The sequence below is a fragment of the Muscardinus avellanarius genome (genome assembly GCF_963383645.1).
Source record: "Muscardinus avellanarius genome assembly, chromosome: 11".
Classification (NCBI taxonomy): domain Eukaryota; kingdom Metazoa; phylum Chordata; class Mammalia; order Rodentia; family Gliridae; genus Muscardinus; species Muscardinus avellanarius.
Window position 1 is genome coordinate 26,069,476 of NC_137797.1, and position 19,777 is coordinate 26,089,252.

The 19,777-nt window shown below is 37.3% G+C and overlaps 1 protein-coding gene across 1 annotated transcript in view; it reads right to left on the reverse strand.

The window, feature by feature from the left end:
* Positions 1-19,777, reverse strand: part of CFAP54 (cilia and flagella associated protein 54) — a gene marked incomplete at both ends in the record, with an annotated part of 316,371 nt that overhangs the window by 193,184 nt on the left and 103,410 nt on the right. Inside the window, 4 exon segments of the mRNA XM_080704815.1 lie at positions 1,185-1,311; positions 1,989-2,078; positions 3,957-4,071; positions 6,038-6,166. Of these exon segments, the coding sequence (XP_080560941.1) occupies positions 1,185-1,311; positions 1,989-2,078; positions 3,957-4,071; positions 6,038-6,166 (461 nt within the window).

A 19,777-nucleotide genomic window follows, 5' to 3' on the forward strand; every position in this document is an offset into this window, starting at 1 on the left:
GCTTAAGAGACCCTGTTTCCAAAAATTAAAAAAAGGCATAAAATAGGTCTGGGAGTGTAGCCCAGAGGTAGAAGGGCTTCCAGAACCCCAGTGCCACAAAAAAATAAATGAATAAATAAATAAATGAATAAATAAATAATTAAAATGTGAGGCACATATGTACTAAGCATTTGCTCTAATAAATAAAGTGCCTATTTTTAGAAGAATATATTCCTGTGTGTTTTTAAAGAAATGATTCTCTTTTGCTACCATTTTCAAAATAGAGCTCTTGTTACTGATGTTCATTTATTTATTTTTATTTGGGGCCATGCACATACTAAGCAAGCACTCTTACCCCTGATCTATATCCCCGGCAATGTGTTCACATTTATTAAAATAGGATGGATAGACCTATTTTTCCAGTGGTGAAAGAAAAGACCACTGTCAACTGCTAGAAGATAAGTTGGATTTATCTGGCATTTCTCATAACCGGCATGAGATATTAACATTTTCTCTGGGAGCAAAGAGAATCATTCAGGCTTAGAAAATGAGACGCACAGCTTTGAAGCTTACCACTGCCATCTAAGAAGCTTCTCGTTCACATATACAAATGGAAACCCCAAGGGGTGGCTCTGCTCCTTGTGATATACAAATTAGATGTGCATGATAAATCATCAAAACTGCACTCTAAACCTTATGAGAGGGAGAGAGGGAGAGAGGGAGAGAGGGAGAGAGAGAGAGGCAGCGAGCTGATGGCTAGCAAGATGTGATTGTCCATCCGGACCCAATAACAAGGCATTTAATCTATTTCTTACTAGAAATACGAACATGCTATAGTCTCATTTCTTAGTTCATATATATATTGAACCCAGGGGCATTCTACATTTGAGCTATACCCCGAGCCCTATTTTTTTTTTAATTTAGAAATAAGGTCTCACTAAGTTGCTGAGGCTGGCATTGAATCTGCAATCCTCTATCTCAGTCTTTCGAGTAGTGGGATTATAGGTATGCTCCACTACTCCTGGCTTGTATAAATATTTTTACATTTAGATATTTCACATGCAAATCCATAAATCTTCACTGTCTCCCATGTGGTCAATGCACAAACCCCATCCTCATTTTCATCTGCTTTATGTATCTTAAAAGCAACACTGCTGCTCATTTTCTAAAGCCATTAACATGCATAAAGCTAATATTACAAGTACCTTCTTATGAACTCATGGACAGGAGCAGTTATCTCCACCACAAGGTGAAATTTTTCTTCATTCATGCATTTAAGCATAACTTGTGTAAAGAATTCCAGGAATCTAGGCCTTTGCTTAAATTTCATAACTGTAAAAGCAAGAAGTTCACATACAGTTACCAACACACTTAGTTACTAGCACTGAAACCATTACTAATAGTCATTTTGTTTCAACAGGAGAGTTGACTGACCTGCCTTTTAGATTTTACACTTTTAAAAAATGCAAGTGTAAAAGTTAGTTGTGTGAACTATTGTAATTTCTAAGACCAACAAATCCTTTACAGTCTACATTCCATTCATTTCCCCAAATCTGTGTTGAGGAAGATTTTCATTAAAGTTCTAAGATGTAACTAATTGGAGGAAAAAACTGCATGTAACTGTCACCACTAGTTACCCTAATTTTAATTATATTTCACTCTCTGAGTTTAAGCAATAATGCTTCTACCTCTTCATTAGGTGAACTTAACAAAACTGGGCATTCTTTAATACCCTCATTCTTGTAAGCTTTAAAATAACACAGGTCACTACCAAAATAAGCCACCATGAAGTTTCTATTTCTAGAGTTTCAAACAGGTATCTATTTATGTCTCTTTCATGATTTGGCAGTCAAAATTCTGTATTATTCTCAAGGAGTAAGATCTAAAATATTCCACCTAGAGCAAGTGAAATCAATAAGTCAATAACAGAAACAAAGTCCACAGAGCAAACAGTCTTCAGTGTAATTTTAATTAGCAACATATACACATAAATACATATACAGACCTACCTTCTTTTACAGCCCCTTTCACTGTCCAGTTTAAAACCACAGGGTAAAGAAATATAGGGTCCTCTGCTCCTGAGAGTTCAGATACAATATCTAAGGTTAAAAAACATGAGTAAGTTGTAGGTTCTGTTCAACATGAACAACCAAACATTAAAAAAAAATCTTTGGAGGGGATTAAAAATAGAAGAATAATCAAATATTTGTTCTAAGCTATATGCCTTAAAATAGTGATTATATCACCAGGCATGGTGGCACACACTTGTAATCCCCGCGCTTGGGAGGCGGAGACAGGAGGATCGCGCAGGGTCAAAGCCTGCCTCGCTGGCTTAAGAGACCCTGTTTCCAAATAAAAATATAAAAAAATAGGTCTGGGAGTGTAACCCGGAGGTAGAAGGGTTTCCAGGAACCCCAGTACCACCAAAAAAAGTAAATAATAGTGATTATATCATTGCACTTTGGAGATAAGAAGAATTCAGTAATCTCAATTATTTCTTTTCATTATTTTCCCTAAATGCTGAAGTTTCCACCACTGAAACCTAACCAATTGTGTTAATTCCATGTAATAAAACTATCTTTAAAAGAGAAAAAATATGGTATAGTTACTACAGTCAGATTGGGCAGGTGCTAATTCTGGCCCTGTCACTTTTTAGTTGAGAAACCTTGAGAAACTACTTGGATTCTTTTGCCTCAGTTTCTTTGTGTTTAAAATACAGATAATAACAATGCCTCTCTTATCTGGTTGTCACGCATAGGTTAGGCTAAATTTTAATGTATATAAAATACTTTAAATAGTACCTGGAACACAGCAAACATTGTACAAAACTAGTATTTTATTATTGTTGTAGTTATTGTTTACCTAGTAATATTACATTGTGCTTCTTATTCAAATGCTGTTGTTGAGATTATAAAAATAAGCAGTTCATATTTCTAAAACATTTCATTTTTAAGGAAATATGCTTCATATATATAACAAGATAATCATGGCATTCTTCAAAGTAGGTTTACCAATTATGAGAATAATAGAACATTTCGTTTAATTTATAAATTCAGCTCAAAAAAGGCACAGATCACGGTAAAAGAGAGAGTGAGCCAGGGCAGGGTATGTTGAAATAGTCCGACGACCTAAATATAGCTAAGGTGCCCACTAAGAGAGGAATGTCTGGGACATGAAGTCCTGCAGGTACATTCGGTCCCCAAAAGACCACGAGGCCCAAAGTGAATCTTCATTCCTGGGAAGAAATCTGGGTACCTCTATTCTTTTAGAAGATTTTTTAAAAAATCTAACAGCACTAAGCATCATCAGAAACTAAATCAATTTATCAAGCTACAAACTCCCAAATACTAATCATTGCACTAACACATTAATTGATCATGAACTTACTTGCCATGATCCCAAATTAGTTTTTATGCTTTCTACTCTAGTAGGTCATGATTCAAACCACTTACGCATTAACACCCTCATCCTACCCTGTTACTTCACCTTCAGAGATTCTCAGTTTTGCGTCACCCCACCTATCCTATCCCCAACTCAACACCAATACATCTGACATTTGCCTCCAAGTTGCTGGTCACAGCTGGGAGAGGATGTAGGCTTCCAGGAGTAGAGGCAAAGGACACCATCCAACATTCTACAATGCTTAGGACAGTCCCCCACTAAAGAACTAAGTGGCCCAAAGTGATGACAACATCAAGGTTAAAAAAAATAAACAACGGCTTTAGTCAGAAGACGTAAGCTCAAGTCCAGCTATGTAATCCTAAATAAATCACTTAATCTTTATGAGCCACATCTGTAAAATGTAGTTAGCAATCCCTTATTAGCAAGCACTGTTAGGATTAATGACATAAAGTAAAACCACTGTGTAAACCTTAAAGGGTTTACTAAATACTAATCTCATATTAATCTCTTTAACAAAATATTTTCTCATTTTAAGACATATAATGCTGAATAGATGTATTCAGAAAAAAAATTACATTGCTTTGTCAGTTTGAGTAGGTGTGTCTCCATCAAGGTCAGCTGCTCATTTATTTTTTCAGGCAACAGTATCTGTGGGGGCTTCTTAGTTTTTGAAGATTTCTTAGAAGAACCCTAGAAACATTGGTTAAATTTCAGAATATATTTTCACATGTTATGAAAACTACTGTTTTCAAGTAACTTTCTTGAAATTAATTTTCATACCTTTCTATGGTAGACAAAAACTATGATAGCATGGCTAAACAATATCAATAATAACATATTTGTGCTCTAACTAAAAGCCAGACACTATACTAGTGTTTCATGGAGAGTAACCAAGAAACATCCCTGCCTCTAACAAGACCCCTTTGATACATGCACTTTTCTTTTTAAAAGAGGATCTTGCTAGGTTGCTGAAAGTCTCCCATACTGCTGAGGCTGTCCTTCAACATGGGGATTCTCCTTTCCAAGCTTCCCAAACATACACTTAAAAAAAAAATCTGCTAATGTTATATCTTTAAAATTCTTCAGGAAAAAAAATCCCCAGGCCACCCTCACAAATGCATTCCTTTATTCTTTTTTACCCTTCTCCCTCCTCCCTCAAGGAACAGTTTTTTTTTTCAACCTAATTGCCTTTACGAGGTTGTCATTTGTTAAAACATAAAAGGATCAGTAATTACTGGATTAAGTATTGGCCTCTCTGCCCTCATGCTCCCCACCATGTTTTCTCTGCCTGAGTCTAAAAACTTACCTGTCACTATCTCCTGTTCTCAAAACAAAACAAAACCTTCTAAGCCTTTTTAGGCTTAAAAGAACACTGAGTGACTCCAATGATTCCTGACTCACATATTAACAGTCCCTACACCCTTAGTTGAAGGAAATTATCACCACCTCCTGCTGGACCGAGAGTTCTAAGGCGAGAGGTACAGTGAGAGTTTTGAGCCAAAGCCCAGATGATATAAAGGGGTTGATGGACTTTCAAAATGAACACTTAATGAAAAACTCAAATTGCCTCCAGCCTAGTTAAAACTCCCTCTAGAAAAAACAACTTCCCCACCAGAAAGAAAAAAAAAAGTATTGTAGCTTACAGAATCATCCAGTAATGGAGTGGTAACTTGTGAGGTTTGGGGATGCCGATTTGGAATAAGTTAACAATGCAAGAAGTGCTTTCTTGCTTTCTCTTTCAACATGTACTAGAGCTAGAAATGGGACTCGTTTAACTGAAACAGTGTCAGAGGCAAGAGTTTCTATCTCCACCCGAGCCACTGAAGGGGCTTCAAGTAATTCCTAGGGTGCCTCAGAAGCCCACTACACCAAGCAACATTTCAAAACTTGACCTACAAAAGCATTTAGCTCATGTAGTTTCAAGAAAAGGCAATAAAGCATAAGCTGTTATAAGACTCATGCTTAGACTGCTCAACAAGGAACCATCTCTTATAGAAGTGAGGCAGCCAATGAGTTTCAGAAACTTACTTTGAACACAAGATAAAAAGCTCTGCCATGAGCCAGGCATGGTGGCTCACGCTTGTAATGCCCGCACTTGGGAGGCTGAGACAGGAGGATCACGCAAGTTCAAAGCCAGCCTCAGCTACTTAGTTGCTCTCAGCAACTTAGTGAGACCCTGTTTCAAAATAAAGTATAAAATAGGTCTGGGAGAGTAGCCCAGAGGTAGAAGGTCCCTGGGCTCCATCCCCCAGTACCACAAAGAAAAAAAAAAAAAAAAAGCTCTGCCATGTATTTAGTCCATTCAGTGATCCACACAGAAGAACAAAATCTTAGATTCAAAAGACACTTTAGAGGGCGTTTAGTCCAATGTCCAACTGGGTGTAGGAAGCTCCTTATCATCACCTGATGGAACTGTAACTGCAACCATTCAGCAGAGTAGTACAGATTTGCTCTGCCTTTTCTTGACCACAACTCAAAAAAAGAGAGAAGGTCTTAACTATATTACTTTTCTTTTATATGAAAACATTGCAAATTAATTTAATAATTATTTAATATTAAATTTAATATTATAATTTAATAATTTTCTAAATTATTAATAATGCTAAATGAGTCTTAAAAGCCTTAACTAAATATATAAGAAACAAGAAACAATTACCTCCTCTGGTGTTTCTTCTTGTTCATTCTTACCAAATAAAGATTTGCATTCTGAGGTGACATCCAACATCTTTTTTCCATAATTTATAATCATTACTGCCAAATCATATTCCTTCCATGAGCGTAGAATCTAATTAAGAGTAAGTGTTAATTATCTCTGTTGGCTATTCTTAATCTACTTTTAAGTATAATGCATCTTCTTTCCTGAATTCAAAGTCTTGTATATGTTTGTGGCCTATGAACCTCCCCACTTTTGTTAAGAAAACTGGAAGTTAACCTCCAGAATTTATTTCCCTAGAATTCAAAATGCATATAATTTCACCATTTTAAATAAATTACTAGACTTCCAGGAAGATGGCAACTGAGGAAAAAGCACATATAAGTCCTGCTGACAATCTCTATCACTGTGAAAACAGCATTCTGACAAAAGAAAGAAACCAGCATAAATTTGAACAGAGCACCACAAGTGAAAGTTGACAGGTAAAATGCTAAAAAGCAGATCAGAGAGCAGGAAAGTACCCTGACTACCTCCAGTGAATTCAGTCTAAGGCTCCATGGTGGCATCATCTTGCCACATCATGCCAGGACTTCCAGAGACCACCAGCAAAAAAAAAGCCAACAACTTGAAATGAAGAAAGATACTGCAGCTCATTGGAATTATAAGCAGTCAGCTCCTCTTGTACAGACACCAGCTACAACTTGCAGCAGTGGGAGCTGAGCTCACCACTCCCTCCAGAAATCCAGAGCATCACTCAACAACACTGTAAGTGAACTATCCCACACTGTGGGAGACCACCCAGTGCAGCCGCAGGGACCCGCATAGCAAGCAATAGAGTCCCAGGGGCTGAGACTCTGGGATTCACCCTGACAAAGGTGAGGGTATAGTCTCCTGTTGGACATAGCATAGGCAATGATTAGCAGATAGTCCTCAGGGACAATTAGGAAAATATACCTACAGTCCCCAGGGTTCAGAGCCCTAGTAGGACCCGTGGAGATCACAACAAACCACCCAGTTGTGATGACTGGGGAAAAGTCAGACCAACCCAGCCCTAGCTATGGAGAAAAAGGACTCCTACATATACACTGGGTCTGGTCCCAGTGGCATCTGCTGCTGCTTAGGCAAGCAGAAAAAGACTCAGGCTCAGCATCAGTTGAAAGCATAGAGGGAGACCTACACCTAACACTAGATCCAGCCCCACTGATACAGGCTGCCTGCGTAGACTGGGAGAGTCTCAAGAGAATGAGGCTTATAGCAAGAAAGGTGCTAGTGGCACTTGGTGCCTGCACAGAGAGAAACTGAAGAGGCTGTCTGCTCAATATTCATATATCTGTAGGGTTGCATTATTTTCTTGTCATTTTGTTTTGTGTTTTATTGGTTGTTTTGTGTGCATGCTTCTTTGTTTGCTCTCTTCCCTACCCCTTTCATAAACCTATTCTCTTGTACATATCTACTCTCTTCTCTCTATTCTTTTTCTTTTTTTCTTTTTCCTTCTTTATCTTGAAATCCACTTCATATCACTAAACTAAATATTCTACATTGATTACTAGAATCCTACTACATATTCACCACCTCTACTATATACTACCTTACCAAACTCATACTCTCATTCTGTATGATCCTGTCTGTGACTTGACCCTATTCTTGCATTTATGACTTCATCACTTTCCTCCTCACTCAAACATCACCACTGTATATAACACAACTTGCTTTGTACATATTATCTGACACCTACAAACTGAAAGAAATATATCAAACAAAACAAAGATACAAACTTTTAAAATCATGAAAAGGAGAAATAACAAGGAAATAATAAATTCCCACAACCCCACAATAACAAAACTCAACAACATAGAATTGCAGAGATTTCAAGAAGGAGAAATAAGAAATTTAACAGTAGGAATTACACAGGATTTCAAAAAAAAATTAGAGAAAGCATGAAAAAAATAAAGGATGCAATCACTAAAGTGAAGGCATCAATACAAACTATAAATGATAGATTAGACCACATGGAGAATAGAATCTCACTCTTAGAAGATGATCACTCCAAAAATGAACACATAGCATATAATTTTGAAAAAAAAATTCAACAGCATGAATTGGACATTGAAAAGATAAATGCCCATCTTAAAAGAGCTAATCTAGGAATAATAGGCATAGAAGAGGGAAAAGAAGGTGAAACCAAAGGATCAACAATCTTTTCAAAGAATATCAGAAAATTATCCAAACATAGTAAAAAGAGATTGATACACAAGTACAGGAAACTTATAGAACCCTTATTAGACAAGATCAGAGAAAAGGTTCAAAATGAAACATAATAGTCAAACTGACCAATGTAGAAGCTAAGGAGAGAATCTTAAAGGCAACAAAAACAAAAGACCAAGTGACATTTAGAGGCACACCAATTAGAATCACTCTAGACTTCCCAACCAAGTCACAAAAGCCAGAAGGGCATGATGTAACATATTCCAAAGTCTGAAAGAAAACAACTTGCAGCCTAAAATTTCCTACCCGGCAAAATTATCTCTCTAATAATATAGGAAAATAAAAATCTTTCACAACAAACAGAAACTGAAAAAAATTTATGTCTTCCAAACTAGCACTAGAGAAAATACTTAAAGAGATTAACTGCAAATAAGAAATAAGTAATACATGCCAGAACCAGAGAAACAATTTTCATCCAGAAAAAAAAAAAAAAATATATGTAGCCAGGCGTGGTGCTGCACACTTGTAATCCCCGTGCTTGGGAGGCGAAGACAGGAGGATCACACAGGTTCGAAGCCAGCTGCGCTGACTTAAGAGACCCTGTTTCCAAATAAAAAAGTATAAAAATAGGTACTGGGAGTGTAGCCTGGAGGTAGACGGGTTTCCAGGAACCCCAGTACCACAAAAAAAAAAAAAAAGAAATAAAAAAAAAATCAACAAAACCAAAAGCTGGTTTCTTGAAAAAATAAACAAAATAGATAAACCACCAGCCAACCTAACCAAAAGAAAGAACCAATCCAAATTACAACAAATAAAAAATGAAAAAGTAGATATTACCACCAACAGTGTAGAAATATAGAAGATTATCAGAAACTGCTTTGAAAACTATACTCCAACAAAATGGAAAATCCGAAAAAATTTTGACAACTTTCTAGATAAATACAACCTTCCAAAACTGAGTAAATATAGAAAATTTAAACCAACCAATAGCAATAAAAGAGATTTCAGCAATAAAGAGCCTACCATCAAACAAAAGCCCATGACCAGATGGTTTCCCAAGTAAATTTTATAAAACCTTTAGAGAAGAGCTAATCCCAATACTCCTCAATATATTTATTGAAATATAAAGAAATAAGAGAGATAGGGAAGATGGAGACCGAGTAAAGCAGCATCTACAATTACTGCTGACACTCGATCTCCGTAGCTTCAAAAATAATGCTTTACAGAGCCAGAAAATACTATCAATAGAGAAATAAAAGCTATAAATACAAGAGACAGAGAAAAATAAGACTAGAAGAACAACCAGAGAGCAGAAAAGAAACCTGCCCATCATGCATGTAGCAGCCGCCACACCAACACCACCTTGCCTCACAGAACCAGATTCTAGGGATGAAAATAAGGAGCTAAAGTGACCAGTTGTAATCCAGTCAGTTGTAATTCAGCAGTTCTTTCAGTGCAAAGACCGGCTAGAATTCCCAGCAGCCAGGCCATCATGCCCTCCAGGGATTCAGAACAGAGCTCAAAACCAGAAAAAAAATAGGCCAGTCTCATGGCTGAGGGCATAGCAGCAATGCCATACTGCCAGCAGCTGCGGTGAGTTCACTATGCCTGTGAGAGCTCCAGCCCAGCGCTCATCACAATCATAAGTGAAATAGTAGCCCTTACAGGAGAAATCCCAGTGCTGGATCCTCAGGGACTCACACAGCTTTGATAAACTCCCTGGGTCTGAGATATACCCAGTGAAGGAGTACTGGTGGCAGAGATTACCACACCCTAGTCACAGTTCCTCAAGGGAAAACACCTACCCTGCACCCTCAGGGTCTTGCACAGCCTTGACTAACTCCATGAGTTTACGATACAACCCAGGGAAGGAGTGGTAATGACTGAGATCACCATACTCTCCAGAGATCCAGAGCACAATAAGTGAAGTCATGGTAATACAGAGAAGAACCAAGAGAAGGGAGTGGGATCTGCTGTTGATCATATCAGAAGCTTAGAGAGACACAGGCTCTGATCAGTGGAAAGTGTGGGGGGAGTCTTACACTTAACACTAAACCCAATGAGTAGGATCTACAGGAACACCACAGACATCCCAATTGTGGTAAACAGGGAGAAGTCAGACTAGCCCAGCCATAGCTGTGGAGAACAGAGACTCCTACATTGAGTTTTGTCTGAGAGGCATATGCTCCCAATAGAGGCAGAGAGAAACCTAGACTCTAAATCAGTGGTAAGTGTGGAGGGTGCCCTTCACTCAATATTAAATTCAGCCCCATTGATACCGACCATCTGCATAGACTGAGAAGACTCAGAACCAGACTCACAAAGGGAAAGGTGCCAGTGGCACTCAGTATCTACAAAGAGAGAGACTGCTGAATAGTCATTTATTTGTTGAATTGCAGTAATTCGTTATTGGGATTGTTTGGGTTTTTCATTCTTTTTGTGTGTGTAAGAGTGTTTACCTAATTTTTTTCTTGGGGGGGGGGTTGTAGGGTTTTTTGTGGGTTTTGTTTTGTTTTTGGTGGTACTGGGGTTCCTGGAAACACTTCTACCTCTGGGCTACACTCCCAGTACCCATTTGTATACTTTTTTTATTTGGAAATAGGGTCTCTTAAGCCAGCACAGCTGGCTTCAAACCTGCGCGATTCTCCTGTCTGCGCCTCCCAAGCACAGGGATTACAAGCGTGCACCACCACGCCCAGCTTTTTTTGGTTTTTTAACCCTCTTCCCAAGGCCACTCCCAAGCTTTTTCCCTTGTACATACCTACTCTCTCTTCTCTATACCTTTGTATCTTTTCTCCTTTTTATCAGTCCCTTGTCTTATATTAAATCCACTTCATATCACTATACCAGAAACTGTACATTGCTTACTAGAATACAACTACATTTTTACTATCTCTAATTTCTAGTATATACTACCTTACCAAACTCATATACTCATACTATTCAGCCCTCTCTAAGACCTTACCCTACTCTTCCATTTACTCCTTCACTTCCCTCTTTACTCAACCTTCACTGTTGAATAAAATACAACTTGCCCTTGAATATACTAGCTGACACATAGAGACTGAGAGAAATCCACCAAAAGTAACAGGTACAAACTTCTGAAACCATGGGAAAGAAGAACAACAATGGAGCAATGAGCTCTCACAACCTCACAATAACAGAACCTGATAACACAGAAATGCAGCTTCCATGAAAAAGAGAAACTGAAGGAATTTATGTCTTCAAAACCAGCGCAAGAGAAAATACTCAAAGAGATTGACTGCAAAGAAGAAATAAGTAATACATAACAACCAGAAAAACAAGAATTTCCATCCAGCAGACAACTAAGCAAAAAAGAACAAATAGTATTTCAAACTGAAATAAAATCTTAACATTTTAGGAATTAAAAATCATCTCTCAATAATCACACTGAATGTAAATAACCTCAACTCCCCAATAAAAAGACATAAAGTGGCAAAATGGATTTAAAAACATAACCCATATATCTGCTGGTTGCAGGAAAGATAATAACAAATTTAAGGTAAAAGTCTAGACCAAAGTAATCCATGCCAACAGAACATGAAGGCAAGCAGGAGTAGCAACTATGATATCAGACAAGTTAGACTTTAAGCCCAAGCTTATTAGAAGAGACAAAGAAGGTAAAGGTAACTTTTTACTAGTAAAAGGAACAATCCAGCAAGAGGAAATAACAATAATCAACATCTCTGCCCCAAACATAGGTGCAGCAACTTTCATAAAACAAACGCTCTGTGACATGAAGTCAAATAAAAATCCCAATACAATAATACTGGGAGACTTCAACACCCTCTCACACCATTAGACCGATCTTCTAGACAAAAGGTCAGTAAAGATGCCTCAGAACTAAAGAACACCATTAATCAAATGGACCTGTTGGACACATATAGACTCTTTCACCCAACTACAGCAGAGTTCACATTCTTCTCAGCTGCTCATGGAACCTTCTCCAAAATAGATCACATCCTGGACCACAAAGTGAGCACTGCAAATTCAAAATATGTGACATACTTCCCTGTGTCTTTTTAGACCATATGGAATGAAATTAGAAATCAACTATAAGAACACCCAGAGAAACCACATAAACATGTGGAGGCTGAACACCACACTTCTGAATGAAGAATGGGTCATAGAAGATGTCAAAGGTGAAATCAAGAAATTTCTAGAAACAAACAAAAATAAAGATACAACATATCAAAACCTCTGGGACACTTTGAAGGCAGTATTAAGAGGAAAATTTATAGCACTGAGTGCTCACATAAGAAAAACAGAAAATCATCAAATAACCTAATGACACACCTCAAAGTCCTTGAAAAACAGGAACAATCTAACCCCAAAGCCAGCAGAAGACAGGAAATTATTTAAATCAGAGCAGAAATTAATGAAGTAGAGAATTTAAAAATAAAATCAACAAAACCAAAAGCTGGTTTCTCAAAAAAATTAACAAGATAGATAAACCACTAACCAACCTAACTAAAAGAAAAAGAGAGAAAAACAACCCAAATTATGAAGATAAGAGATGAAAAAGGAAATATTATTACTGACAGTATAGAAATCCAGAGTATTATCAGAAACTGCTTTGAAAAACTATACTCCAACAAAATGGAAAATCTGGAAGAAATTGACAAATTTCTTTTTTTTTTTTTGGTGGTACTGGGGTTCCTGGAAGCCCTTCTACCTCTGGGCTACACTCCCAGACCTATTTTTACATTTTATATTTGGAAACAGGGTCTCCTAAGCCAGCGCATGCAGCTGGCTTCGAACCTACGCAATCCTCCTGTCTCTGTCTCCCAAGCGCAGGGATTACAAGCGTGCACCACCACGCCCGGCTAAAATTGACAAATTTCTAAATAAATACAACCTTCCTAAATTGAGTCAAGAAGACATAGAAAATTTAAACCAATAATAATCAAAGAGATTGAAACAGCAATAAGGAGCCTACCATCAAAGAAAAGCCCAGGAGCAGATGGTTTGCCAAATAAATTCTATAAAACCTTTATAGAAGAGCTAATACCAATATTCCTCAATCTCTTTCATGAAATAGAAAAAAAAAGGGACTGTTCCAAATACATTCTATGAAACCAATATCACATTAATACCAAAACCAAATAAAGACAGTTCAAGGAAGGAGATCTACAGGCCTATATCTTTGATAAATTTGGATGGAAAACTGCTAAACAAAACACTAGCTGGACACATTCAAAACCACATCAAGAAAATCATACATCATGACCAGGTAGTGTTCATCCCAGGGATGCAAGCTGGTTCAACATTCAAAAATCAATCCATGTAATTCCTTATATAAACAGAACCAAAGACAAAAATCACATGATCATTTCAATAGACACTGAAAAAGCATTTGATAAAATTCAACATCCATTTATGATAAGAGCACTACAGAGAATTGGAATAGAAGGAACATATCTCAACATCATAAAGGCAATGTACAATAAGCCCACAGCCAACATCATGCTAAATGGGGAAAAACTTCAAGAAATCTCCCTACAAACAGGAACAAGACAAAGATGTCCATTATTACCATTTCTCTCCAATATAGTACTTGAAACTCTTGCCACAGCAATAAGACAAGAAAAGGAAATCAAAGGCATAAAAATCGAGAAAGAAGAACTCAAGCTTTCACTACTTGCAGATGACATGATACTATACTTAGAAAACCCAACAAACTCAACCAAAAGGCTTATAGAACTGATCAACAAATTCAGCAAAGTTTCTGGATACAAAATCCATCTTAAAAAATCAGAAGCTTTTCTGTACACCAACCATAAATCCACTGAAAAGGAAATTCAGAAAACACTTCCACTCAGGATCTCCCACAAAAAAAAAAAATACTTAGGAATAAACTTAACCAAGGAGGTAAAAGAGCTTTACAAAGAAAACTATAAAACATTGAAAAAAAGAAATCAAATCTTAGAAGATGGAAAGTTCTGCCATGTTCATGGATAAGCAGAATAAATATCATCAAAATGGCCATTCTTCCAAAAGTGATCTACAGATTCAATGCAATGCCCATTAAATTACCAAGATCATTCCTCACAGACATAGAAAAATCAGTCCTTAAATTTATTTGGAACAAAAAAAAAAGCCCAGAATAGCCAAAGTAGTTCTCAGCAGCAAAAGCCATGCACAATACCTGACTTCAAACTATACTACAAAGACATTGTAATAAAAACAGCATGGTACTGGCACAAAAATATATACATAGACCAATGGAGCAGAATAAAAGACCCAGAAATAAGTCCACACACTTACAGCCAATTGATTTTTGACAAAGGAGCCAAAAACATACACTGGAAAAAAGATAGCTTGTTCAACAAATGGTGTTGGAAAAACTGGTTAACCATATACAGAAAATTGGAAATTAATCCCACTTTCTCACCCTACACAAAGACTTGGAAATTAGACCAGAGACTTTGAGGCTCCCTTAAGAGGGCATAGGTCCAACACTGCAGGCACAGATAAACACATAGGCACAAATAAAAACTTTCTCAACAATACCCCAAAGGCACAACAAACTGAAAGGCAAATCAATACATGGGATTGCATGAAACTGAAGAGCTTCCATACAGTAAAGGAAACTGTCAAGAACCTCAATCAAGAGCCAACAGAATGGGAGATGTTTGCCACCTACTCCTCCAATAGAGGACTAATATCTAGAATATATAGAAAACTCAAGAAACTCAACACTAAAAAAAATCCAATTAAAAAATGGGCAAGCTAACTAAATACACACTTCACTGAAGAAGAAATTCAAATGGCCAATAGATGCCAATAAGGAAAGAAAAGGAAATCAAAAGAATACAAATAGGAAAAGAACTAAAACTTTTACTATTTGTAGAAGACATTATACTATACTTAGAAGACTCAACAAACTCAACCAAAAGGCTTGTAGAACTGATCAACAAATTCAGCAAAGTGTTTGGATACAAAAATCAACCTTAAAAAATCAGAAGCTTCCCTGTATGCCAACCATAAATTCACTGAAAAAGAAAGCCAGAAAATACTTCTACTAAGGATATCCCACAAAAAATAAAATACTTAGAAATAAATCTAACCAAGGAGATAAAAGACCTCTACAAAGAAAATTATAAAACATTGAAAAAAATCAAAGAAGACCTTAGAAGATGAAAAAGTCTTTTATGTTCTTAAAGAGGCAGAATAAATATCATCAAAATGGCCATACTTTCAAAAGTGATCTACAGATTAAATGCAATACCCATTAAATTATGAAGGTCCTTCCTCACAGACAGAAAAATCAGCCTTTAAATTCATTTGGAACAACAAAAAACCAGAATAGCCAAAGTCATTCTCAGCAAGAAAAACTATGCAGGAGGCATCACAATACCTGACTTCAAACTCTACTACAAAGGCATAGTAAAAAAAAAAAAAAAACAAAACAAAACAAACAAACAAAAAAAAAAAACAGCATGATACTGGCACAAAACAGAAAGACCAATGGAGGAAGAGAGTAGAAGACTCAGAAAAAAATTCACACACTTATGGCCAATTGATTTTGACAAAGGGGCCAAAAAATACACTGAAAAAAAGAAAGTCTCTTCAACAAATGGAATTGGCAAAACTGGTTAACCATATGCAAAAAATGGGCATAAACCCCACTTTCTCACCCTACACAAAAGTCAGTTCAAGATGGATCAAGACTTCCGGGAAGATGGCGACCGAGAAAAGCGGGGCTTAAGAGCCCCGCTAACAACAAATCTCCATTACCACAAAATCAGCGCCTTTCATAGCCAGAAAACACCATCACCAGTGAAACAAAAAATCACCAGGCTCCAGAGAGAAAGCGGACTGAGAACAGAGCCACAGAGGAGATAACCGGCCTTGCGCCCGAGGACGCGGCAGAAGCGGCAGCAGCGCCATATTGCCGGCACCGGCGAATTCACGGGACAGCTACAGCAAGCCGAGGTGAGCCACTGCGGAACAGCCAGGCAGGATTTCTCCAAGCAGAGAGCGTCTAAAGCTCCCAGTGGCTGAGCTCAGCACACGCTGCAGGGATTCAGAGTAGAAATCAAAACCAAGAAGAAAAAGCCAGCCCCATAGCCGAGGGTGTAGCAGCGGCGCCATATTGCCACCGGCGGCAGCAGCAGCAAATTCAGCGAGGCCAGTACAGCTATATCTGCGCACTCAAGAACAGTGAGTCAAATTGCGGGCCACAGAGGAGAAATCCCAGTACTGTACTCGCTGGGACTTGACCCAGTGGGGGAGGGGCGGTGGCAGAGATATCACACCATAGGAGAACACCCAACCTGGCACCACCCACAGTCTAAAGCAGCCTCTATCGACTCTCTGGGTCGGAGACTCTGTGATACAACCCAGTAAAGGGGTAGTGGGGTCTGAGATACTACTGACTCGAGATCCAGAGCACCTTAAGTGAAGTCATAGTGACCCAAGGGAAGAACCCAGAGAAGGCACAAACTTCCAAAATCATGGGAAAGAGGAATAATACTGGAGCAATGAATGCCCACAACCCCACAACATCAGAACCCGATAAAACAGAAAATCAGAGATTTCTAGAAGATCAAATCAGGAAAATAATTGTAGAAATAATAGAGGTGCTTCGAAAAGAACTCAGAGAGAGCCAAAAAGAGATAAAGGATGCAATTAATGAAGTAAAGGCCTCAATTCAAAGCACAAACAACCGATTGACCACATGGAGAACAGAATCTCGCTCTTAGAAGATGATCATTCCAAAAATGAACGCATAGTTTCTAATCTAGAAAAAAATATCCGACAGCAGGAATCTGATATTGAAGAAATATGGGCCCATTTTAAGAGAGCTAATCTAAGAATAATTGGAATAGAGGAGGGAAAAGAAAGTGAAACCAAAGGGATCAACAATCTCTTCAAGGAAGTAATAGCAGAAAATTTTCCAGACATCAAGCAAGAGGCTGATACACAGGTCCAGGAAACTTATAGAACTCCCTTTAGACAGGATGGGAGAAGAGGATCCCCACGCCACATAATTGTCAAAATGACCAATGTGGAAGCCAAGCAGAGAATCTTAAAGGCAACAAAAGCAAAGGGCCAAGTGACATTCAGAGGCAAACCAATTAGAATCACTCCAGACTTCCCAAACCAAGTTATGAGAGCCAGAAGGGCTTGGAGTAACATATTCCCAATTCTGAAAGAAAACAACTTCCAGCCAAAAATATCCTACCCAGCAAAACTTTCTATCAAATTAGATGGAGAAATAAGAAGCTTCCATGACAAACAGAAACTGAAGGAATTTATGTCTTCAAAACCAGCGCTAGAGAAAATACTCAAAGAGATTAACTACAAAGAAGAAATAGGTAACACACACCAGAACTACAGAAACAAGATTTTCCATCCAACAGACAACTAAGATTGGTTATCTGTGGAGATTCATTATTTATGTTAGTCTTTTACCTATCTCTAAAGGGTATTGTTTGCCTTTATTGTTGTTAATTTTTAGGATCTCTAGTTGGAATATTAATATACCTTCAAATATAGCATTTGGAAATATTTTATCCCATTCTATTAGTAACTGTTAACTCTGTTTACATTGTCTTTGGATATACAATATTTTTTTTTTATTTTTTAGGGAGTTTGTATACGCTTCTGTTGCCTGTGCCATTGAAATCATAACCAAGAAATCACTGCCAATTTCAATGTTGTGAGGTTTAATGACCCAGATTTTCTCCTAAAAGCTTATAGTCTTAAGATTTATATTTAGGTCTTTTATCTATTTTGAGTTAATATTTGTATATGGGATTAGGTAAGGGTCCAATTTTATTCTTTTCCATGTAATTATTATTTTTTAACAATATTTAGTTAAAAGATTATCATTTCCACCACCAAATATTCGTGGAAACCTTGTCAAAAATAACTTGACAATATAGGGAAGAATTTAGCTCTAGGCTTTTATTTAACTCCAATGGTTTATATATCTGCCTTTAGAATAGTACTACACTGTTTCAATTATTGTAGCTTTATATGGTTTGAAATCAGAAAATATATATCTTCTAGCTTTGTTCTTTTTCATGATCGTTTTGGGTACCTAGAGTCCATATTCCATATTAGGATAGATTTTTTTCTGAAAAATAAATATGTAAATATATGATAGTTTCACCTAAAAAATAGAAAAAAAATATTCTCTGGTAAGAAAGAAAGCAAAAAGAAATATTGAAATGTCATCTTTAAGTCATCAAAAGCTTGGTATCAGACAAATTAAATTGTTATGTGAGATTACCATTTTTAATTTTAGATAAATTGCCATAATACTAGATGTCAACTACTAAGCCAAGCATGGGAGGGAGGGATGGGGAGAGAACGGGGTGGGGATCGGGTGGGGGCTGACTGGGAAAAGTGTGCAAGTATGTCTACAAAAGTATGTATCCTACTATGATGTATGAATACAGTGCACCAATTTAAAAAAAAGAATATATAAGAATCAGCAAAAAAATAAATAAATAAATAAAGCAGTTTTTTCTATAAAAAAAAAAAAAAAAAAAGATGGATCAAAGACTTGAAAATCAGACCAGAGACATTGCAACTCCTTGAAGGGGTCATAGGTCCAACACTCCAACACATAGACACGGGTAAAAACAATTTTCAAAAAGACCCCAAAGGCATAAGAAACTAAAAGGCGTATCAATACATGTAACTGAATTAAACTGAAGAACTTCTGTAAAGCAAAGGAAATGATCAAGAACCTCAACAGAGAGCCGACAGAATAAAAAAAATATATCAAAGTCAATCACTAAGCCAAACACGGAGGAGGGAAGGAATGGGGTGGAAATTGGGGAAGGGCTAAATGAGTGATGTATACATGTATGCCTCTACCATCCTGTACCCCATTAAATTATATGACTACACTGCACCAATAAAAAAATTAAAAAATAAAGGACTAATAACATGATCTCATAATCTCATCAATAATGAATATCTCATCTCCCTGGGCCACATAGCCATATGCCTTTTGGCAATAGAAATTTAAGTACTAAGAAAGTATTTCCATTTTTACAAAATCATATTAAAACCAAGTTGATTCTTTGTTTTGTTACAAAGGCCATTTAACCACCTCTTTTTTGAGTTGATTTCTATTGGAAGTGGCACAATAACTGACCTCCCGGTATCTTAGGGGACATCAATGTCCCCTAAGAACGTCTTCATCAATTGATGAAATCATTGTAAATCATCAATCGATGATTTACAAGACACTCTGGTAGAGGGCCTGGCTGAAGTTGAGCTGGTTTGGGCAGATTCTTCCAGAACCCTGGGGGAAGCACACTGTAATCACAGAAAGAAAGGTCCACTCTACTGTCCTCATTCACATTCCTTCCTGCCAGCGGTTATTCCTCTGCCTCCTCTAGCCCGGCGCTCACTTTTTAGAGTAATCTTCCACCAATCATTTTCTTTCAGTTTCATCTTACTAAATACTTATCCCAGGATACTTCTGACACTATCCTGTTTCAGGACTTTATGCCTTCTCAGAACACCTAACCTCACCTTATTTATACAGCT